Source organism: Mustela putorius, unplaced genomic scaffold, assembly GCF_011764305.1.
Source record: "Mustela putorius furo isolate JIRA1106 unplaced genomic scaffold, ASM1176430v1.1 tig00000382_pilon_pilon_pilon, whole genome shotgun sequence".
Lineage (NCBI taxonomy): Eukaryota > Metazoa > Chordata > Mammalia > Carnivora > Mustelidae > Mustela > Mustela putorius.
The window spans coordinates 2,655,297-2,679,135 of NW_025421367.1; the positions used below are offsets into that span (position 1 = coordinate 2,655,297).

Sequence of the window (23,839 nt, forward strand, 5' to 3'; positions counted from 1 at the left end):
TACATATAAATTAACACAATTAAATTTTTTTATTATACACAAAATATATCTATTTATTATATTGTGAATTATATCTCAAAAGAACAGAACATTTGAAAAAAGTAGCCTGCTTAACACTAAATTTTAAGTTTTTTAAAGACAGCAACATAAACATCCTGAAAGGTGAACGTATCCTATTTGTTTCAAGCAAGTCAAGTAGGTCAAATGGATTTTATTAAAATTTGGGCTGTCACAACCTCTACACTATAGGCATTAGAAAGCCCCATTTCTGCCTCTGATTCTGCCAGTCAAGTAATACATATACTAACAAAATATTTATTTTGCTTTATTTTTCTGCTTCTAAGTTCCTTATCTTTAAAATGTAAAAAAGCATTCCTAACCTCAAGGTACTTGCAGCCACCAAGAGATGATAAATGGAATAGACGGGCCAGGAGTGCTAACAAGATGGACTCCATCTTTGGCCCTCCATCTGTTCATGTTTGCTGTGACCACTCTTGGTGCTACATATTTCAGGGTCCTTGGAAATTAATATATATATATATATATATATATATATATATATATACACACCCTAGAATTCCCCACCAAGGCCCAGATTGGGGAGGCCCGCTTTGGCCTCCCATGAATCTGTTAGAGATAAAACGGTCTTTCCCCTTCCTGATGCACCAGTAGTATCACAAGATCAAATTAAAGATTAGCTAGCACTTAGTTGCATGCAAGCCCTTTGAGGTGTATGCGAACCCTTCAATCTCACTACAGTGCCCTTCTGTGCACCTCCTCACTCCAGAATCTGGGCACGAAGGTCTGGATTTTGTGGAGAGTGGCTCTGCAACTACCATGGCTTGTCTTCTGCCTGATCCTCCTACCAGTAAGTCACCCTGTATAAAACTCTGTGTCAACTGTTTGAAGTAGCCTGCTTCATTTTCTGATCTCAACGTGACTTCTTAGTTCAAGGGATCACCTTCTAACAATGGGTGATATATAGAATATGTATAGTGTCAGCCAACTAAGTATAGATGTGTTATCACATTACATTCCCACAGAGCTAAAACTAAAATACCAGCCTAACAATAAAACCTAGTCGCTACAAATGGTAACAAAAAAGGGAAAGTAATTATGTGCAGCAGAATTAAGAAAGTAAAATAGAAAACAAGAATCACAAATACATAAATAAAAAAACCTAGAATGTTTGCTATTTGGAATATATCAGGCATTTTGTAAATGGTTCCTTTCTTTGGGGAAGGGCACTAAAATGTCCTTTTAAAAGGGAGTATTATTGCAGGTTATTCTTGCATATTAATGAATGTCATTTGTAAAAAAAAAAAAAAACACTGAAACACATTAAGTGCTTGCTATGTGTCAACACTAAGTGCTTTACATATTAGTAGATAATTTAATATTCTTATAAACCATAAGATAACACCAAATGTACTTGGGGAAGTAATTTCTTAACATTCATATGCTTGGAAGAGCATATGGAAGAGCTTCAGTAAGTCCCAATATAGTGAAAGACAAACATTTGAATCAATAACACTGAATTTGAAAACATTCCTAAGGAATCCCTGGAAGGATCATGTCTTCTTCCATACCTAAAATATGAGCCCTCATCCTTATTCAAGAAGCTATCATTGGGTCTTACAAGCAAGATAAGGAAGTGAAATAAAACGAGGACTCACTTTGCTATTAGAGGAGATTTCTCTTTTTTTAAGAGAAATTTTTCTTTTTCTTTCTTTTTTTAAACGTTCTCAGATACAAATCACCAGCAAGACCACAAAGCAGATGCTGAACTGTGGAGAGCCTTGGGGGCCCATGTCTGTAGCACACAGGAGCGTCTCCGTGTCCCCGGTGAACAGCGCTCCTTAACACACGCTTTAACATGGAGAAGACGCGGCCCTTGCCCTGGACGCCAGGCATTAGAAGGACTTGCTTTTCTTCCACCTGCCTCCAGCTTTATTCCTGTCCTCAGGCCAAAGAGTCTGAGGGACCTTCTAGAACATACTCCAGAATACCAAGGGTCCTGACATTTCCTATCCAAATGGCTCCAAAACTGCTCCGAGGTCCTTCTCGCTAAGAGACCTTGCCCCGCATATACATGCCACTAAGCCGAGGAAGGACCAACCAGGGCTGCTGAGTGGGCATGTGGACATACAGGCGGCCCTCTCCACACACGTGCACCCAGCTCCCCGAAGCAGTAGAAGGGAGTCTGCTCTGCCATGCCCTCGCTTTCTGGAAAGGAATTCGCAGGCATCAGAAAGGTGACAAAGCTGACTCCACAAGAGTAAGCCTGCGACACCAGACCAACGCCCGCATGGGTCATGCAGACAAAGGCCAGGACAGATGTACTGACCGCTGTACAGAAGGACCGCAGTGGGCTAGAGGAGCAAAGTAAAAAAGGCTGAGGCCATCCGAGCAGTTCCTAGGAAGGGGCCTTGGACACCTGCTGCCATTCCCAGCCCAGCTCTACGGGGGGTGAGGGGGACAGGTATGTGGGTGGATGGGGGGCAGGGTATCCAAGACACCGGTTTTGACGTCAGCTGCAGTGCTAGGGAGGATGGCAGGGTAGCAACAGGGGGAGGCTGGCGCAGTGTGGGGGGCAAGGCCGTCAGCTGATCGCAGGGAGCCAGTCTAGGGCGGGCGAGAAAAGGGCGGGGCCGCGGCCGACGTCACTGCCGCGGCCGACGTCACCGCCACTTGCCGCATCCGCAAGATCTCGCTGGTGCAGCTCGGGTGCAGGTCTCTGCGGGAGCCACCCTAGACCTCTGCAGCTTCCCCGGTATCATGGCTGACTCGGAAAACCAGGGGCCCGCGGAGCCAAGCCAGGCGGCGGCGGCGGCGGCAGCGGCGGCGGCAGCGGAGGCGGCCGCGGCGGCGGAGGAGGTAATGGCGGAAGGCGGAGCGCAGGGGGGAGACTCTGACAGCGCGGCTGGGGACTCCGACAGCGCGGCCGGTCAGACGGCGGAGGAGCCCCAGACCCCCGCGGAGAATGCACCAAAGCCTAAAAATGACTTTATCGAGAGCCTGCCTAATTCGGTGAAATGCCGAGTCCTGGCCCTCAAAAAGCTGCAGAAGCGATGCGATAAGATAGAAGCCAAATTTGATAAGGAATTTCAGGCTCTGGAAAAAAAGTATAACGACATCTATAAGCCCCTACTTGCCAAGATCCAGGAGCTCACCGGTGAGATGGAGGGGTGTGCATGGACCTTGGAGGGGGAGGAGGAGGACGACGACGAGGAAGAGTACGAGGATGAGGAGGAGGGGGAAGAGGAGGAGGAGGAGGAGGAGGAGGCTGCTGCAGAGGCTGCGGCGGCCAAAGATGAGGGTCCCCACTCTGCAGTGCCTGATGACGCCAAGAAATAAGCGGGGGCAGAGATTGAGGAGGAGAATGACGACGGAAACAAAACCACTATTTTTTTTTTCAATATTGGTGGACTTAATAAGGCTCAGGTTTGGGACCAAAATACAATGTAATCAATTCTGGCGTTCTTACCTAAAAGTATAGTAAATTGAAGCAATCAGATCCTGGCCAGCCCGTTTCAAATTTTTCATTTTGAACACAATAAATATATCAAAAGGTGTTGAAGAAAACAAGTTATATTTAAAATGATTTTTTTTTTCATGATCTCTTCTGCACGGACTGCAACTGAGACTTATTAAGGGTGTCAAGTAGATGTGAAGTAAAGAATGTCACTTTGAAACCTGTTCATTCCACTGTCATCACACTACACACAGAACACCCAGACCAAGACTGAACATGTTCTCAATGCTTAACTCTTCAGTTTCTTTAGTCCGGACATTTTCCAGTGCAGAAAAAACAGAACCCAGAAGAATCTCATCTTTAAGACTTTGCTTTTGTAACCCATCAGCTTTACACTTCGGAGAAGAGTGATGGAATCCTGGAAGCCTGTGATGGAGATCATGACAGTACTGTTTAATGAGGCCTGGAAAACTGCCATTTCAAATTCTAAAGAATGTTCTGAATATTTGAGTTTAAACAAGCAACATGGTTCTGAGAAGGAGGGTGTATAACCTGTATAATACTGTCAACATATGTGTTTGTTATTTACAGTCTCATGTTTATGTGTTCTCTTGGTAGTGTCTATTTACAAAGGTGTAAAAACAAACAAACAAACAAAAAAACCCCAAATGTTTAAGTATTAAATCCCTTTACCTAGCATTCTAGAAATATTAATTTACTTGAAACGATGTAGAATGTAGCAAATCCTGTAAAGCATGTATTCAGTGTTATGTAGTTTGATCCTTGTGAAGTCGTCTTTGTCATGTAGCTTTTAGAATGTAGCTGTGAAAATTATCAGAACTCTTCAATGAAGCTAATGTTTGGAAAAAATAAATACTTGAAGAACCAATCCAAGTGTGTGTCCCCACCCCCAGCTCAGAAGTAGAAGGGTTTAAGTTTGCTTGTATTAGCTGTGCCTTCATTATTTTGCTATGTAAATGTGACATATTAAATTAAAAAATGGTGCATATTCAAATTGTACTGCTTGAGGACAGACTGGTATACAGTTAAGGATTTTAAGGAAGGACACGTTAAATGTAAAAACTCTTAGCTTCTTTGTGGGTTTTGAATTTTGTGTGACTCAGTGATCTAAAAAGAAACAAAGTTGTTTACCACTGTAGTGTTAATAAAACAGTATTTTTAAAAAACAAAAGGACTCAAATACTCTGCCTTCTTGCAATCAAATCCCAGCTCTGCCCCTATAAGCAATGAACCTTAAGCAATTCAGTCGGTCTGTTTCAGTTTCTCCTATAAAAGGGGTAATAATAGCCCCTTCCTCACAATTATGGAGAAGAGGTCAGTTAATACACAAAGTCTACAGGATAGTATCTGACACACACTCAGTGCTCAAGAAATTTCAGCTATTATTTTATTATTTTTTTATTACATGAAACATAAAGACACTGATTGGAAATTCAATCCTCCTTCCCTTCCCAGGTACAAAAAGAGGGGGGATGGACATCATTATATTCTTGTTTATGATTCCTCATCAGAGAAGAATGTCATCTTTAATTCAGAAACAGGAAATTCAATAACCTATCTCATTTTGGTTTCCTCAATATAAAATCAGATTTTGATTTCCTCCCAGAAGAGATAAAAGACTTTCAATATGATATTATGCATATCCAAAAAAGGCTACTTCAAGTTAATATCTGGGCATCTTGAATGAAGCAAAATAATTTAAAAATTAAGGACCCCACCCTTAAAAATTAAAAACTCAGATGGATTTTCTTCCATTTCTCTTAAGGGTTAAAATTATGCAAACGTGAAATTATGCTGCTTTACCTTAAGGACTGGCAGGCAGCTCTGACCTGTTGCTTATTGCAATAGCAGAGTTAAACCTTAATGTACTATTAATCATCATTAGGGCCAGGCAACCAAAAGGGAAAATCAAAATAACGTATTATATAAGAAGTCAATAATTATCTTAATCATTGGATTATCTTCATGGAAACAAAAACTAATAAAATTCAATATTTCTTATCTCTAGGAATAAGAGACTCCTTTAATATTCTTCTAGGTCTATCTAGTAAAGAAGCAAAAATGAATAAAACAAATAAGGTAATTATTGGGGAAAAATTTTTTTGCAGGCAGATAGTTATATATAGAAAACCCAAGAGAATCAACTGAAAATTATTGAATAGATCTGAGCAAATGACCAGTTGCCATATAAATATATAAAAACTATTAACCATTTCTAGGTACCAATAATGGTCAAAACACATGGAAAGACTTTTCACAATAGAAATAAGAAATCAAAATATAAAAAAAACAACCTCTAATAAAAAATATGTGTAATCTTATGTGAAAAGGAAAAACAAAATCAGAAATTAAAACAGGCTTTTGGATGGTAAGACTAAATAGCACAAAAGTGTTCATTCTTCCCAAAGTAACCTTTAATTTATCACACTTCAAATCAAAACCCAAACTGGATATAATTAATCTAATATCCCCCTGTAAGAATAGCTAAGGAAACTAGCAATATGGGAATAATTCAGATTTCTACCTTAGAATACAGACCTCCCCCCACCTGAAATTTTTTTAAGTGAAGAGAGTATATGATGTATTTATCAATTACTGGATAGGGAAAGGCTGAGATTGGTGATATAAGACCAAAAGAAATAATCAACAGACAGGACAACACAGAAATAAATACATTCTAGAGATTTAAACACAAGCACCCCATTTTTTCAAAAGCAAACAACTGGAAATATACAATAAATAACAAATGGCAAAGGGTTTAGTGGTCTTAATAAAGAATACCCACAAACCATATGAAAATCATTTAGTCCCAATACAGAAAGACATAAAGGACACCAGCAGACTGCTTTAAAAAGAAGAAATACTATAGCCCTGTCTGGGGCAGAAAGACACGTCCTGAGAGGGCAGCACCAGGGCTCAGTGAGGTCTAGAACACAGGCATTCCCAGCCGAGTGCTCGGACCAGCCGTCTTCCTTCCAATAAGGGCAAGACTTTAACTGTGGGGTTTTCTAGCTACCAAACACACCACCGTTGGCCACATTTCCCAGGACACGGGGATGCTTGTGGATGCCCTTCACAATGTCAGGCCGTCTCCACTGTTTCCTAACTGGCTTGATCTTTACCTCTGTTTCCTGCCCTGCTTATTTGATTGCTCCTCAGGCAGTCATAAAACCTGCATGTTAACATCTAGCAGGATACCCCGCCTTCAAAGTGGGTCAAACACTATCACTCAGCGTTAATCCATTATATGCTCAAATTTGTCAGCAATGCACAAAATAACTGGCGGGAAGAATAGCAGTATGCATTACACATTCAATTCGGTCTCTGAGAGCATTACACAGGAAAGTGTCGCATCCTGATGCTCACTGCCAAAGCATGACACAGCAGTTCTCCCTGCCTGAAAGTTCACACTTAAGGCAGACACAGACATATTTGCACATGCATACACAGGTACACAAACACTTTTTATTGAAGAGAAATACACAGAACATAAAATTAACCATTTAAATGAACAATTCAGTGGCATTTAGTACATTCACAATATTGTCCATTTCTATCTAATTCACAGGAAAATGCACCAAAGCTGTGTAGAATATGAAAAGTAGCCTAGGTATGTAAGAAATGCAAAATTTTACAAGTGCAACAGAATTTATTACTTGTTTTCTTTAAGAGAATCTTAGTGCTTATAAGGATTAGGTAAAATGAGTACTCTCATACATTGATGATAATATGCAAGTTGATATATAATTCATTAGTGAAATCAATTCAGCAACAACATCTATCAACCAATTGAAAATGACATACACTAATTCAATTTCACCCTTGGGATCTTATTAAAAAGCAATTTTAAAGGCAAAGAAAGCTTTAGACAAAAGATACTTGACAGGTCTTACTAAAAATAAAGGAAGGGGGAGAGAAACAAAAGAGAACTTAGAAGCCAAATACCCCGGAGCAAGACAGTAGAACACACACATCCACATGGCAGACTGTGCAGTCATTATTAAGGGTGTCCATGAGGGCTTTGTAATAACATAGTAAATATAAGCACTGTCTCAAGCGAAGTTTAAAAATTCAGACATATAATTTTATACATTCACAGTATATTTTTAACTATGCCAACCTTGTTTTTTAAACCCCATAGTGTGCCTGAAAGGAAAACAGCAAACTTCTAAGTCATGTCTCTTCCTGGGTTGGGGAGGGGACTCAAGTCCTGGTCTTAGCCTTGAAAGGGCGGGTGCGGACCTTCACAGAGCACAAGCTCTCATCTCACTCCCAATGCTTGGCTTTGAATCCTACACTTCTAGCTACGTCACCCTGAACAATTAAGTTGTGCCTCTCTGTGGCCCAGTTTCCGTATCTGTATAGTGGGGAGGATTACATGTGAAGTACTTAGACAAATGTAAGCACTCAAGAAATGTGACTGGCATTTTAGTCATCTGCTATCCTAAAACAGCCCAATGCAAATACAAACAGATCTTAAAGATTACACCAATAGATTATCTCAAGACATCAACTTGACAAGTCTGTCAGCAGTCCTAACTTCAGGAGATCTTAAGGAACCACAGGTGTCTGTCATGTAGGATTTTTTCCTCAGGTTCTCACTATAGAATCTGGGTGCCCTTTGGAGCACTTACGTTAAGCCTCACACTCCTTACTGGTGATCTTTTTTTTTTAAGGTACTTTTCTTCTTCTTCTTCTTCTTTTTTTTTTTTTTTAAAGATTTTATTTATTTATTTGCCAGAGAGGGAGATCACAAGTAGGCAGAGAGGCAGGCAGAGAGAGAGGGGGAAGCAGGCTCCCTGCTGAGAAGATAACCCCACGTGGGGCTCCATCTCAAGACCCTGAGATCATGACCTGAACTGAAGGCAGTGGCATAAACCACTGAGGCACCAAGGTGCCCCACTGGGTGATCTTTTTACTGTTTTTCAATCCCTTTCTTAACGTGGCAGAAATGGGAGAACACATCAATTTTATTTGACTACATTAAATTAAAGTCAATTTGGGGAAACCTCGAATGACATGTGGATTTTTCATTAATAATAATAACACCATGTTACAGAGTATGAGAAATACTTAACCATGAGTAGTCGTTATTCAGATGTGATTACCAGCTGTGGCAATAGCTGGCTATGATGTAGCCACCAGCCATCACCTATGGATGTTCTTTTACTTGGATGCTTGTAACTCATTTGACTATCTGCAGCTCTTATTCAAGGATAGGATGCAATCTTAAGACCAAATGAAATGTAATAAATTATGGATAAAGAATTGGTATCTTTCTGGCATTTTCCTCCAGGGCAGTGGTGATAGCAAATACCTTACTGTTAACTCAGCAAATAACTGTTAAGAAAGTATCTGTTAAGAAAGTATTGTTAAGCAGTATCTGTATATTCAACTGCCTACAAGTTAAAATCCAGCAGACATTATTCTTATCTTTCAAGTTTTCTTTTTAAAAAAAAAAAAATTTTTAATTATTTATTTGACAGAGGGAGACACAGGAAGAGAGGGAACATAAACAGGGGGAGTGGGAGAGGAGCCTGGGTGGCTCAGTGGGTTAAAGCCTCTGCCTTTGGCTCAGGTCATGGTCCCAGGGTCCTGGGATCGAGCCCCACATCGGGCTCTCTGCTCAGCAAGAAGCCTGCTTCCCCCCTCTCTGCCTGCTTCTCTGCCTACTTGTGATCTCTGTCTGCCGAATAAATAAATAAAATCTTTAAAAAACAAAACAAAACAAAAAAAACAGGGAGAGTGGGAGAGGAAGAAGCAGGCCCGATGCAAGACTCAATCCCAGGACCCTGGGATCATGACCTGAGCTGAAGGCAAACACTTAACCAAAGGAGTCACCCAGGCGCCCCTCATCTAGTTTTCTTAGACCCATCTAAGAAATACCCAAAAAGGACCCCCCCCCCAGTGGTGAGATTATGACATATACTAGACAAAAGGGAAAAGGAGCTGCAATGATTCATCTTTCACAGTTGTATGCAACATTTCTTACCAGGGTCTCAGTATGCTTTGCTTATAAGATTTTTGCTTTTGCAGCATAAAAGAAAAAGAAGAGAAATTCACTTGTATCTTCCTAGTTGTCCTTCACCATGACAGTTATACTAAGCAATGCGGCAGTAACCACACAAGGTTCTCAGAAGCTTCTCCAGTAGGTAACTGTGTGACAGAAATAAGGTCTGCCTCCTGTCACAAGTACAAAGGCATGCACAACAGTGCCGAAAACAGCATGGATGAGTTCACTGTGTGCTCAACGAGTGCTAGTGACCCAGAAACGTCAAAACATAAACTTCACCAAAGATAGAAGTTGTTCCACACGCTAATCTCAAACACAGTATGTTGGCAATCAAAACAGGAGCCCGCCATCCTCTGCCTGGCAAGTTTTAAAACTACGACACTCTCTATTGTACAAAGACTTGAAAACTTTTGAAGCTACTTTTTGGAAGTCATGGTAACAAAGGAGCTTCATAATACAAGTTAAAGAATGACGGGGGCTCCCTTCTCTTTATTCTCTTGAATTTAAGTACTGCCTTTCTTTTAAGGAAACTGTGTGTCATCAGAACATCCTTACTGAAAATGTGTTGTAGGAGCAGCCCCGAAGTCAATTAGTGGCCAACAACTGCAAAGTAAGAGAAAAGGAGCCCACATGTTTTTAAAGATTTAATTATTTATTAGGGAGAGAGAGAGAGCATGCACACACACACACACACACACACACACCACACACGAGAAGAGGAGAGGGAGGAACTTGAGCAGACTCTGTGCTGAGCACGGAGCCCAACACAGGCCTCAATCTCATGATTCTGAGATCACAACCCAAGCCAAAACCAAGAGTCAGATGCTCAGCTGACTGTGCCACCCAAGCATTTCCTCAACACGCCTTTTAAACAAAAGCATGCTCTTCCACACTGATTCTGAGCACTACTTGGGGTTAAGCACTATCCATGAGTGTGCAACAGCAGATGGTGTCAGCAGCAGATATAAACAGTGGACAAGGAAAAGAAGATGAGAAAACAATGTCTGCCAGGAACCAACTTCTATCCCATAACTCCTGAGCTCACAAACAGTGGCTTCTTACTACCTGCTGAATGAAGTCTAATTCTCTATTTACCAAAGACTTCTACAATGTAACCTCCAAGGCTAAACGAGTGTGGGTCCTCCAAATGAAGCTTCCCCTGGCAAAGCCCCCAACCAGTACCCACACGCCACACACACCCACTCACTGTTCTCTCCCTGATACAACAACCAGGATTTAGCCATCACTCTATGGAGCGGCTTTCACTGTTCACTGTGGTCTTTGTCGCTACTTTCTGTTATCCAACAGGTAGGTAGGTTTCGCAACCTAACTCTATGCCATATCTGACCTCCTGGGTCTATGTGTCCAAGCTGCTATTCCTGAACTCTTCGGATTCAACCCCCAATTCAGTCTATTTCACTTTTGAAGTATGGCTGCACATGACAACAGCTTACACCCTAAGGAGACTGTGTTTTATCTCAGTATTCCTGAACATGTTATCTCCCAACTATTCAGTCAATTCAACTGATGATTCAAAGAAATATCTATTGAATAAGGAGAGACAGTGAGAGTTATAGGGAAGGAGAAGCAGAGACAGGAAGAGAAAAAAACTCAGACCCAGAAAGAGAGAGGGAAAAAAGCAGAGACAAAAAGTACTCTAAGGGAAATACTTCACAAATACATCACATTACCACCTTAACAAGATATCCTGTGTTTTAAGATATGCAGTTGCCAATAAATGCAAGCAAAGAGAAAATGATATGAACTCTAGAAATCTATGTATCAAGAGTAAAGAAGACTAATATTTCATAATGTTAAGTTCACAGATGAATCATTCATTCATTTATTCAAGAAGGAGTTGTAAGTCCCAAGAACTGCTTCAAGTGAAGACTACATCACAAAGGGCCTTCGCCTGCACTGGGTCACTGTGCCACTCAGTGTACCAAACACACAGAGCTCTCTGAGGACTCACCACCATATAAAGACATTCTGAATGTTCCCTTCCTTGGGCCACAGGCCTAGCCCTTTGGCAGCTTCCACAAAATCATGCACACGTTATCTTGTCTGAAACTTGATGCAAAAGCTCAGATATTCTTTGAGAACTAAAGGCAGATATGTACATATATACCTGATAAAACAATCATCAAAACTATAAGAGAAACCTTCTGTGCCAAAAATCTACTCTGATCCACCATACATTTCCCTATTCTTAAAAAAAAAAAAAAAAAAAAAAATCAGACTACAAGGAATATATAAGCCTGTTCTTATGTGAAAAAAATAAATAGATCATTTACTGTGAACAAAGTATCAATGTTATTCAGATAAAGACAGGATGATACATTTAGCTCCAAGGGATTCTTTTTTTTTTTTTTTTTCCTCCAAGAGATTCTTATTAGGGCTTGACTGGAACACCTGCTTGTCACAAGACTAACCTCTTTATTAGGTTCCTAGAATCAAGGTAATTCCATCATCTGAAACCATTTTTGTTGGGCACTTACTTTCCCCAAAGCTGAGGCCCCCTGCATAGTCTGGAAGGTTTACATGACAAAGAGGGTTACTGAATGTTACATTAGACCTCACAGTCTTCAGGTTGTCTTTAAAAATGTGCAAGGACGCAGGAAGAGGTTTGTCCGTTTTTCTAGATCTGCAACAGTCATCTCCTGAATCTAGGCCTAGTGTCTCCTCTAATATGAAAAATTAATTACAATCTACAAATTCTTGCTCTCTTACCCTTGCCTCCTCTGCAGCAGGGATTAAGATTTAACATCAATCTCTGTCTTAAAAGTGTAAATGCAGAGAAATAAAGTAGCAACATCTGCAAGGGTCTGGGGTCAGGACTAACCTGTTATCCTTGCACACAGTTACTTTGTCTCCCCCAGGTATCAGCTTCTTCTGTTCAACCACTCCATAGCTTTCTCGACAAATCTATATGTAAGGAGAAAAAAAGAGATGTTTCAATTCTGTTTACCACCTATCCTTTTAGACTCCAAATGACTGAGAGAAGCTTTAGGAACAAATGTAGCTTAATCACTACTTCTTACATAGGAAATTCTTGGGAAAAGAGAACCTGATTCAGAAAACATTACCACCTTAACAAGATATCCTGTGTTTTAAGATATGCAGTTGCCAATAAATGCAAGCAAAGAGAAAATGATATGAACTCTAGAAATCTATGTATCAAGAGTAAAGAAGACTAATATTTCATAATGTTAAGTTCACAGATGAATCATTCATTCATTTATTCAACAAATTTACTTAACTCCTTTAACAATCAAGACACTATAACTAAAATAAAATTTTTACAGAGAAGACCCTGAATTTATTCTTTGATTTGGAAAACAACTGTATGTTCATTACAACTTGTGAGCATGATGAAAGGGAATGCCACAATCAGAAGGAAACTGTGGAAATCCTTACCGTGAAATTGAGACAGAAAGTCTCCTCAATATCTTCCCCGGGGTAATCTAAAAGTTCTTGAAGACTCCTAATAGAGAAAGAATAGAGAAAGGAAAAGAGAGGCAAGTTAGACATGGTAATAATGTTTCTACTTTAGTTATATATCCAGAATCTGTGTAAGGAAAAACTAAAAGAAGATTCTAGGATAAACATAAATCCAGACTGACAGAAAAGTGTTTATACCTTAAAAAGAAATATGACAAGGGCACCTGGGTGGCTCAGTTGGGGCAGTATCCAACTCTTGGTTTGGGCTCAGGTCATGATCTCAGGGTCATGAGATCAAGCCCACACCAGGCTCCACACTTATCATGGAATCTGCTTTTCCCTCTCCTGCTCCTCCCCCTGCTCTCTCCACCCCTGCTCTAAAAGAAATACATAAAATATTTTAAAAGGGGGGGGAAAAGTATGGCAGTAGACCTGTAAGACATTTGTTAATTATACTCTTCCCACTGCCAAGACTTACTAGATTTATGAAGAAGTTCAGATAGATTTATATCTGACACACTGGTGTTCTTTTAACTGTGGTATTGCTTGGAAGTCAAAATATAAGGACACGGTACTCCAGTGGCCCTAGAGAATGTCTTTACCCACATGCATCAGAATAATCCTCCCATCATAAGAAAGCCAAAAAGTCACCTCTATCCACTTAGGAATCTTAACTGGCTGACTTGTTAATGCAAGGGGCTCTGTGGGGTAAAGATACTCTATTACCTGACATAATAAAGAACACAAACAGGCCCTCTGAAAACAAGAATATGTTTATACCAACAATGATCATATCCTAGCTTTCAAGAGAATACCTTCTTGTAAGAAGACCTCATTCACACTTTCTTCTTCAGTGAGCTCCGGGTCCAGTTTCATCAAAAGTTTCCAAGGAAGAAAATTCTTAGCATGGAATTTAAATCCACCACCAGTTAAACCAGCCAGAATCATTACTTCAAAAATATCCTCAGCCAGGCTGGCAAAGGGGAATCACACACACTTCAACCACTCTCTGACTTTCTTCAGTCACCCCGAAAATTAACAATGCCAGAGTCTCGTCTGCTGTTTTCCAATATTCCTTCTAAATGTTCTCTTCCCTCTGTGTCCCCACCCCTCCCATCCTTCCTGGTTTTTCAGTACTGGTGTCCTACACAGGTGGTGTGGCTCTCCCTTCCAGAGGGAACATCAGAAATGGCCCTTTCTCTATCTCCATCTTAATATTGGTACTCATTCTCCATAAAAGGGGCTATTGCTTCTTGTTGAAGCCAAAAGGATTATACTGTTTACAGAAATCCAAGGGTATGGTGTTTTTTATATATCTGATGCCACCTAAAATCAAGGCAAAAAAACTCAGAATCAAAGGGGTTTTTCAGAGCCAGAAAGAGAATAACATAAAAATATGGCTCCGCTACTCTGGAGAACAGTCTGGCAGTTCCTCATAAAACTAAACCCAGAGCTACCATATGGCCCCAGCCATCCCACTCCTAGGTAGCCACCCAAGAGGAATGAAGACTTACATCCACACAAAAATCTGTGCAAGAATGTCCATAGTGGCATTATCCATGCCAGCCGAAAAGGGGAACAACTAATGAACGGATGAACACAGGGTCATCAATATCCACTAATGGATTATTATTTGGCAACAAAGAGAAATTCATTACTGACACATGTTACAACACAGATGAACCCTGAAAACATGCTGCCTCAAAGAAGCCAGACACAAAAGACCACGTGTTGTATGATTCCATTTATATGAAATATTCAGACTAGGCAAGTCTACACAGAAAGGAGATCAGTTGTTGTCTAGGGCTTGCGGATGAGGGGACTGGGAATGACAACTAAGGAGTACCAGGTTTCATTTTCGTACAATAAAAATCTTCTAAAATTGTGGTGATAGCTACACAACTCTGAACATACTAGAAGTCGCTGAATTGTAGACTTCAAGTAGGTGGATTGTATGGTATGTGAATTATATCTCAATTAAAATTTTTTAAAATACTCCCTTTTTTGTACTTGCTCCCTCTGTATTTCCAGACCCTGAGAGTCTCCACTCTTTGTTTTTGTTCAGGACAAGGAAGAGTGAGATTTTTTTGTACCCCTGGGCACCCACAGCCTCCCTTTTCCTTTGCCTCCTCTGCTATAGGCAATGCCTCAAGTGAGTAGCAGCCCATCTACATTGTAAGAGTCTAGCCATATGGTCTGATAATGTGGTATTTTCAACCCTGAATCCCTGTGGCACAGGCACAGCCAGAGCAGTTCCCCATCTTTCAGCTTCATACCTTCCTTCAGTGGGTGAGAGCTCCTTTAGATCTTCCAAGCCAGGCTTTACATTCAATAACTTCTTGTAGAGAGCCAACGGAAAGTGGAGATCAACCACAGTGGAGTTGTAGATGGCTAGTCCACATGTTATGCCAATCAAGTGGAACCAGTTGTGCTCTACAAAACACTTTTCAGTATGTATGCAAACGTGTTAAAAATTTTAAAAAAGGAATGCACGGCTTGCAGCCCTCAAAACACTGCCATTTACCTCAGAATATCTTCGTATAAAATAAAGACCTCATTAATTCTTAATTATCTTCTGAGGCAGGGAAACACCCTGCAATACCACCAAAACCCATAACCTAGAGGAAGTCCAGCAGTTACAGCTCATCTAGCGACACAGAGAAGAGCATATAATCTTCTAGAGCAAGGCTATCCAACAGGACTTTCTACACTGATGTGAACAGTCTATGCTATGCCGTGCCATCATCCCCCAGCTCACTAGCTACAACGACTGAGCACCTGACATGTGGCTAGCACAATTTTGGAAAGAAATCTTCAATATTATTTAATTTTAACTAAGTAAAATTTAAATTTAAATACCTACATGCGGCTAATGGCTGCTTTTTTAGAACAGTACAGCTCTAGGAAGAAAACTCCACTGGAAAAAAAGAACTAAATTATAGTCTACTTAAAATTAGATGCCATTTGAAGCTTAACTCTCCTACTGAATTTTCAAAAATAACATGTGTGCCTGTATTTGTGTAAGTGTTCACACACATACCACATTATTAAAGTAAGATGTACCTATCACTTTCCACATGTCATAAAACTCACTTCTGTATCACAGTGTTCATATTTTTACCCTTCAAAGAATAACAAAACCTGGATCTTACCTACCAGAAAGAGAAATGGGGGTGGGATCTTGTCAACGAGTGAAAAATAAAGATGAGCTACATTATTCAGACTGTTGGAATTATCTTTGTTATGCTCCCCTTTGTAAAGTCAGAAGTCAGGGGACTGGTCTGACCACAAAAAGAAAGTCTAACACAATCCTTCCATTTAACTGCAATATCACTAACTTACCGTATCTGAAAACCACAAAAGATTTGAATCCTGATAGTAGGTAAACATTCCGTAGATAGGATTCAAAAGTTCTTTTAACAGTAAAAGAAAGAACTCCTTTGTGACACCACCAGCATCCACTGCTTCTTCACCATCAAAGATTACCTTAAAATAATGAAAGTAAAATTAATACTTCAGGGAAACCTTTGATGTTTAATCTTTTTTTTTTTTTTTTTTTTTTTGCAAACTCTCCAAAGTCAGAACAAAGGAAGAAATATATAACAGAGAATACGCTGATGCAATGAAAACTACAAGGTGTACTTGCTGATTATTAACAAAGCACTTACAGACCCACAAAATTTCTACTAGTACTCCAAGGAATACAAAGGAGGTCAGAAGTTTACCATATGTCCAGGGAAAGTTTACCATCTATTTCGGGGAGTAAGGCAAACAAAATAATCAATTGGAGAATATGCTTTTTTCTTTTTTTTTTCTTGAAGATTTTATTTATTTGAGAGAAAGAGAGGGCACGAGGAGGGGTGGGTGGGGGAAGAGGGAGAAGCAGACTCCCCACTGGGCAGGGAGTCCCATGTGGGGCTCAATCCCAGGACCCTGGGATCATGACCTGAGCCAAAGGCAGATGCTTAACTACTGAGCCACGCAGGCACCCCTATATTTTATTTTCCAAGAGTCAAATACATTGAGAGGTAAATGTTCTGGTGCATAGAGAAAAGCAATGATTAAACTGAGTAAAGGAACACTTTCTGGAAGAAATCTCTCTCTGTGGGGCTCTTGAAGGAACTGATGCATATGAAGGAAGGAGAGCATCTTAAGGAGGCAGACTTGGGTTCTGTAAGGGGCTATAACCAGACCTATAGAGGGCATCCTGGCCCCATAAGGATCATCACAGTGACATCTGCAGCAAACCAACAAATGAGATTTATTGCAAGTCTGTTACATGCCAGTATTTAAACTCTATTATCCTAATCAGAACAGCCTCATGCGTAGAGACTACTATTATCAGCCTCATTTTACAGGTAAGGGCTCAGACACAGCAAAAAAATAGCATTAGAAAAAGTGTATCCTTGTGTCTGAGTTCCACACTTCTGAGAGCGTGGACAGGAGCAAAGGTGAGGACAAACACTAGGACTTCGATTGTGCAGATGTCACCAGGAGACTTAGAAGAGTCTCATCAGAATTACTGATTGAAAACAGGGGAAAGAGGGAGCCCCCTCTCTTTGCAGTATCAAAAATCTAGCCCAGAAATTCCAGGGAGAACTCCCAGGCAGATGCAGGATACTGATGCCACTCAGGGGCTGTTCTAGAAAGGGTGACAATAGCGTGGAGATCGTCAGTTTCCTACTTAAACTATCATCAGTTTCCTACTTAAACTACCTTTTGGAAACTAGAGTTTACAACAGGAATGGCGACAGAGATCTGGAAATCATCGGAAGGGAAAGATAAAGGGCTTAAAAAAAACCCACTTCAGATAATTCATTAAATATTAATCGAACACCTATTTGGTATCAAGCATTATGCTAAGCGCCCTAGGAATACAGTAAGTAGTAACACGAACACGCACAGTCTATGAGGAGAGAAAAAGTTTTAATTCAGTAATTTCAGGGTACTAAGAGTAACTATCATGATCAGTCAACAGCTTCCCAGACAATTTCACTACCTTTCCATTCTACTTTTTCCCTTCTTTCTCTTTTCTTTCTCCCCCATCCGGGCCTTGGTGGGGAATTCTAAGGTATGTATATTAATTTCCAAGGGCCCTGAAATATGTAGCACCAAGAGTGGTCACTGAGCAAACATAAACAGATGGAGAGCCGAAGATGGAGTCTGTCTTGTTAGCACTCCTGGCCCGTCTATTCCATTTACCATCTCTTTCTCTTCAATATTTGACAACCAAAACCTTCCTGACTAGAGAGTGTCACCTAGTCTTGCTCTTGCTTGCTTGTTTCTGGAGAGCTGGAGCTGGTACACCCAAGAGGGCGGACAAAGAAAGCCCTATAATCCCTCAAGTAATCCACTGGCTTTCTTATCTGATGTTATGTTGAGATGTTCTGCTCGACGATTTGACAGAAGGAGGTGATCAAATTCTTGTAAAAGGATGAAAGAAATCATGAATGGCTATACTCCACAATTTTAATCGTAAGACCTCTGCTGTTTCTTCAACACTGTTTAATGAAAACCCTGGAAGATAGAGGAATAAAATGAAGGGCTCACTTTGAGAGGCTTTTTCAGGTCAATATCAGAATGAATGCTCAGCTCTCTTAAGGCATCTCCAACGAGATTGTTCCTGCGAACATGAAGGACGAGGAAGGGGCTTCTGGCCAGCAGAGGCTCCAAGGTGAGAAGCATGAAGACATTCTGCAGGTTAGCTCCATTGACTGCCACCTGGAAGAGCACACCCAAGAACACAATTATACAGACAGCAAGAGATGGACAGACGGAGAGAGAGAGGGGTGAACGAAGGGATATACCCACCAACAATAAGAATAGGTAGATTTGGATTATTCACAAATGTCTTAGTAAGCTTATCAAAACCAATTATATTTTATAATAGAAGTGTATATTTAAAATAAATTAAATCTCTGTAACTTCAGTTTTTATTCAATAATTAAGGTCCATTTAATTATTGCCCTAGCTCTACACCAGGGCAGCAAACTATGGACTGCAGACCAAACCGAGCCTGTTCCCTGTTTTTGTATAGCTCTTGAAATAACAATGTTTTTTTCATTTTTAAATGATTGGGGGGAAAAAAACTTCACATGTAAAAATTATATAAAATTCAAATGTCAGTGTACAGAAAATTGTATTAGAAAAACATCATGCTCATTCATCTACTTACTGTCAATCACTGCTTTCCATGTTACAACATGAAATAGCTAAATAGTCGAGATAGACTACATGGCCCAGGAAGACTAAAATACTTATTATATGGCCCTTTACGAAAATGCTTGCCAACCCCAGATCCAGGTAAACATGCATTCGTGCAGAGGTGTTACATTCAACATAAAATTGCTGAAAAAATTTATAGTAGTTCTAAAAAGTTATAAGGAAAGTTACAAGCTAAACAGACTCTTTCCTGTTAGTAAAAGTTACAATGGAATGCTTAGGATGAACAGAACACAGTAAGAAGAAGAAATCATTTTTAAAATGTGATACCTGCATCTGTAGTTCAGCATCAGTTTGTAACATTTTGGTCTTGGCTTGGGCATCAAAGATGAAAGGGTAGGAACAAAGTGTGACAGTATCCTAGAATAAAATATATTATTGGCAAATATTACAGTGTTTCACAGAGAATACTGCTGGAAAAATATAGAATTAAATGAAAAATGGATGATTTACCTGTATTATAGATGGTCTAGCCTTCTGTATAAAGAAAAATAAAAAGTCTCTTACTTGGATTGCAAAACCTGAAATTTCTAACCCCTGCAAATATAAAATATAAATAACAAAACATATAACCAATCTCTGCCCAGGCAGAGAGCGAACGTCCTTTAGATGGCTGACTGGATTTTTGATGGGACAGACCAGATATTTTGATGGGTACAGACTAAGAAAAAAATATGAAAATAATTCTAAAAAATTTTCAAGGACCTTTAAAGACCATTTCATTGACTCCATAATTTACAGCATTAACGGAATGTTCTTTTATAAGAAATCAAATTCCAAAACAGGAACTTTACAACCTTGACTTCAGATATTAATTTTATTGGGTAAAATGGATGATGCAGACTGCATTGTATTTGGTGTCATATTTCATCTTACACACACACACACACACACACAAACACACACTGTACGACTAGGAGAAAACAAGTATTTGGAAACCTGTCCCTGACTCAGCACTTAGACTAGTGGTTGGCCTGTAGAAGATAGTCCATCAATATGTGAATAAATCTAAATAAAATTCTAAGGACGGGAATAACAATAAATAATAAAAATCACAAATGAAACATATCAACAAGGTTTGTTACCATTTACCAAAAAAAAAAAAAGTTTTTTTTTTTTCTGGAAGTTGTTAGGTTATGTGACAAACATTGATTGATTTAATCGAAACAAAAATGTCAACAATATACACTCTGTTGATCAGCAGTATTTCTCAGACAGAAAACTGCAGACTTACTCTCAGAGATCTGAGAGTGCTCTATGAATTTTTAAAAATTCTGTGAGTTTTTAAAAATAATATCCTAAAAAAAAATCATGAAAATGCATTCTGAACAACCTCATTAAGATGATTTCCATTTATTTTAATGATTGCTCTGGCGTCACATTATATATGCTTAATTGTCCAAGGGTAAAGAAAAAGAAGAAAAGCAGCCTTCCTCTGTAAGTGATGCATTTGCGCCCAAGAAAAGGCCAGGAACAGTCTTGGCCCACTGCATGAAAGAATGTTTAATAGCTTCTGAAAAGAGAATAGAGCTGAGTCATCCCAGGGCCGGCAGGCTGCGGGAATTCAGGCACCAAGGCCTGACAGACAGCTGGCAGTTCCTCCCCACAATGCAGTGGGTTTCAATAAGATGTTTTTGCTGTCACATTTCATCATGAGGCTAATCTGCATTTTACTGATTATAGAGTTTTGTCTGCATTTAATTTATAGATTTGGTTGGCTCTATAATTGTTAAAGGCTACTAAATAAGAAGGGTTTAACTACCTCCTTTTGTGTTTCTGTATATTTCGATGAAATCATTTAATAGCAATTTTCACTAAAATCCATCCATTTTCATTAAAATTATCCTATATATAGGAACCTATATAAAGGTTCCTTTAGAGATCTTGGAACATTTCTCTAGACTAAGAAACCCTAACTGTGAGTGGATTCCAGTCCAGTGAGACAAGATAAGGAATCATGCATATATAATCCAGACTAATTTAGCTCATCCTCATACCTACATTTCTAATTATTTGGAATTTAAAAATTTAAATCACTAAAAAAAAAAAGGAAAAAAAGGCCACATACCATAAAACAGCCCTTCACAAAGTGACCTTCTAGTCTAGGTACCTGAAAAAGGTAGAAGCATCCTAGGGAAGTGGGTTTAAAAGCGGTAGCAAATTTGCAACAACGTGGATGGAACTAGAGGGTATTATGCTTAGCGAAATAAGTCAAGCGGAGAAAGACAACTATCATATGATCTCCCTGATATGAGGAAGGGGAGATGCAACGTGGGAGGTTTGGGGGGTAGGAGAAGAATAAATGAAACAAGATGGGATTGGGAGGGAGACAAACCTTAAGAGACTCTTAATCTCACAAAGCAAACTGAAGGTTGCCGGGGGAGGGGGATAGTGAGAGGGTGGTGGGATTATGGACATTGGGGAGGGTATGTGCTATGGTGAGTGCTGTGAAGTGTGTAAACCTGGCAATTCACAGACCTGTACCCCTGGGACTAATAATACATTACATGTTTATAAAAAATTTTAATAATTTTTTAAAAAGCGGTGGCAATATTCAGAACTATGGTTATTTGCTTATTCTCAAGGGACAAAAAAGATCTTTAACGTGTGTTGGTCTATAAAGCAAGATAAAGTTTTGAAATCTTCAAATGTAAAAGTGACTGGGAGAGAAGTGACCAGAGTGACCACAAGAACGGCTGTGGGCATTACAGCACTGCAGCAGACCGAGTCTTCTTAAATACGGGTGTTTTTGCTGGCCAGTACAGTTATTTCAGACCATAGCTGGCAGCTGTCTGAAGGTCCCAGCTCACTCCAGGCCTGCTGCTGTTCTCAGACCATGCTGCTGCCCTCTTGCTGCAAGTCCCAGCAAGAGCCCACCCAGGCCTCCTCCAACATCTACCTCCTCAGTCCCAGCCCCTCACCTGACCTCTTTACCCCTGCAAGAACCCAGTTTGGGAAGTAGGCAGATGTCTCTTCTGCAGGAGGGAAGGAGTTAAATGGAGGGCAAGGTCACCACCCTCTCCTGGAGCGGTATTGGGGTTTGGTCTGTTGCCTCCCAAGAAATCCAGAACTGCCTTGGTTAGGAGCAAGAGCCAAGGCCAGAGAGCTGATGGTCCGTGAGACCCTCCCCCAAACAGGGGAGAACCACAGTGCCAGCTCTAAAGAAGGCAAAGGAAGGCTATTCGGTCAAAAGAAGGAACAGAACGGTATGGTCTACTTCTTTGAAAAATTTTTAAAGATTTACCCGTTTATTCTAGAGAGAGAGAGAGCACAAGCGCCAGAGTGGGGGAGGGGAAGAGGGAGAGAGAATCTCAAGCAGACTCCCTGCTTAGCACAGAGCCAGCCACCCAAGAGCATGACATAAGCCGAAATCAAGAGCCAGCCACCTTGCCAACTGAGCCACCCAAGCATCCCTATGAAGGTCTGTTTATCCATAAAAGGTCTATAATTTTTTATAAGTCTATGTGTTTTTGAATCTGAAATACAATCATTTAATTTCACTGATTTTTATTCTGTAAATGCTATTTTAGAAATGCTGTTAGTCCTGGCATTTCTGTATTACAGGAAATGAATGTTCAAACAGCAGTGTTAGGATTTTGCTCTACAGCTGCTCTCCCTAACGTAGGTAGGAGCGTGAGCGTGAACTGGTAAGATACGCGACCCTCTTGGGGAGGAAGCTGCCTGTCCTGGGCCATCCACCGCCCCAGAATGAGTGTGACAAACATAAAAGTAGCAAAGTACTGGTAACGGATCATACTTCAAGTGCTCCTGCTTGAGATGGGATTAGACTGTGACCTTATTTCATTTTCAAAAGTATATTAAACAGAAGCATGGAATAAGTACATGGTGCAGAAGTGGGAAATTGGGAATACCCTTTTCTCCTTTTTTAAATAGAAATCCACATTTCCTAAGTGTGGCTGTGGCTGGCTGGGGACAGGAGGTACTGTACAAACACCTGCAGCACAAGGAGAAGACACAGCTCACTCAGGGCCTTAGGGCCTGCCACCGGGCATTCCTGTCCCTGCTACAGACAAGTCTGGCTTCCCTGCATTACAGCTTGATGCTGAATGAACAAGTGGCCTTGTCTCGCCCATGCACAACACGGTACCTAGAGCCGGACTGCTGCCCCATGTGACATATCCAGCAAGATGTCAAGTCAGTTCTTGTGTTTACTTGGGAAGCATTTACTTTGTCGCTCACTTTCTCCCTCGCGCTGCCCTCTAGGGCAGCCCGCGAAGCCACTTGTTCTATGTGCTCTTTGGTTTTCAAGTGTAGAAGATGGCAGTTTATGAACTGAAAGAACCAAACCACTACCACCTCTTCTTTAAAATGAGTGAAAATCAGGGCCCCTGGGCAGCTCCGTTGGTTAAGTCTTAGGGTCCTGAAATGGAGCCCCATATTAGGCTCCACACTCAGCACAGAGTCCACTTGTCCCTCTCCCTCTGCTCCTTCCTCTGCTCTCTCTCTCTCTCTCTGGAATAAATTACAATAAATCTTTAAAATGGGCAAAAATCAGCCACTCTAGAATGTTCCCTTTGTGCTCCATTGCCCTTTCCACACAAGAGCAACACAGCTTTGTAACACCTTTTTTCACTGCTGCCTCTTCACTGACTAACCCATAGAGGCCACCACCAGATGCTACACATTTGCATCCCTAGTGACCAGCA

The 23,839-nt window shown here is 40.4% G+C and overlaps 2 protein-coding genes across 5 annotated transcripts in view; one reads left to right on the forward strand and one right to left on the reverse strand.

Annotated features, from left to right (window-relative positions):
• The window catches only part of HERC3 (HECT and RLD domain containing E3 ubiquitin protein ligase 3), a 124,283-nt gene that overhangs the window by 17,882 nt on the left and 82,562 nt on the right, over positions 1–23,839 (reverse strand). For all 4 annotated transcript variants that reach the window (XM_045079375.1, XM_045079374.1, XM_045079373.1 and 1 more), the window contains 7 exons: positions 19,626–19,649; positions 19,443–19,532; positions 18,501–18,671; positions 16,293–16,436; positions 15,227–15,393; positions 12,927–12,993; positions 12,352–12,434 (listed from right to left, as the gene is read on the reverse strand). In XM_045079375.1, the coding sequence (XP_044935310.1) occupies positions 12,352–12,434; positions 12,927–12,993; positions 15,227–15,393; positions 16,293–16,436; positions 18,501–18,671; positions 19,443–19,532; positions 19,626–19,649 (746 nt within the window). The remainder of the gene's footprint in view (positions 1–12,351; positions 12,435–12,926; positions 12,994–15,226; positions 15,394–16,292; positions 16,437–18,500; positions 18,672–19,442; positions 19,533–19,625; positions 19,650–23,839) is intronic.
• Positions 2,659–4,667, forward strand: NAP1L5 (nucleosome assembly protein 1 like 5). The gene has a single exon (XM_013058079.2). The coding sequence runs from the start codon at positions 2,779–2,781 to the stop codon at positions 3,355–3,357; it is 579 nt and encodes a 192-aa protein (XP_012913533.2). The 5' UTR covers positions 2,659–2,778; the 3' UTR covers positions 3,358–4,667.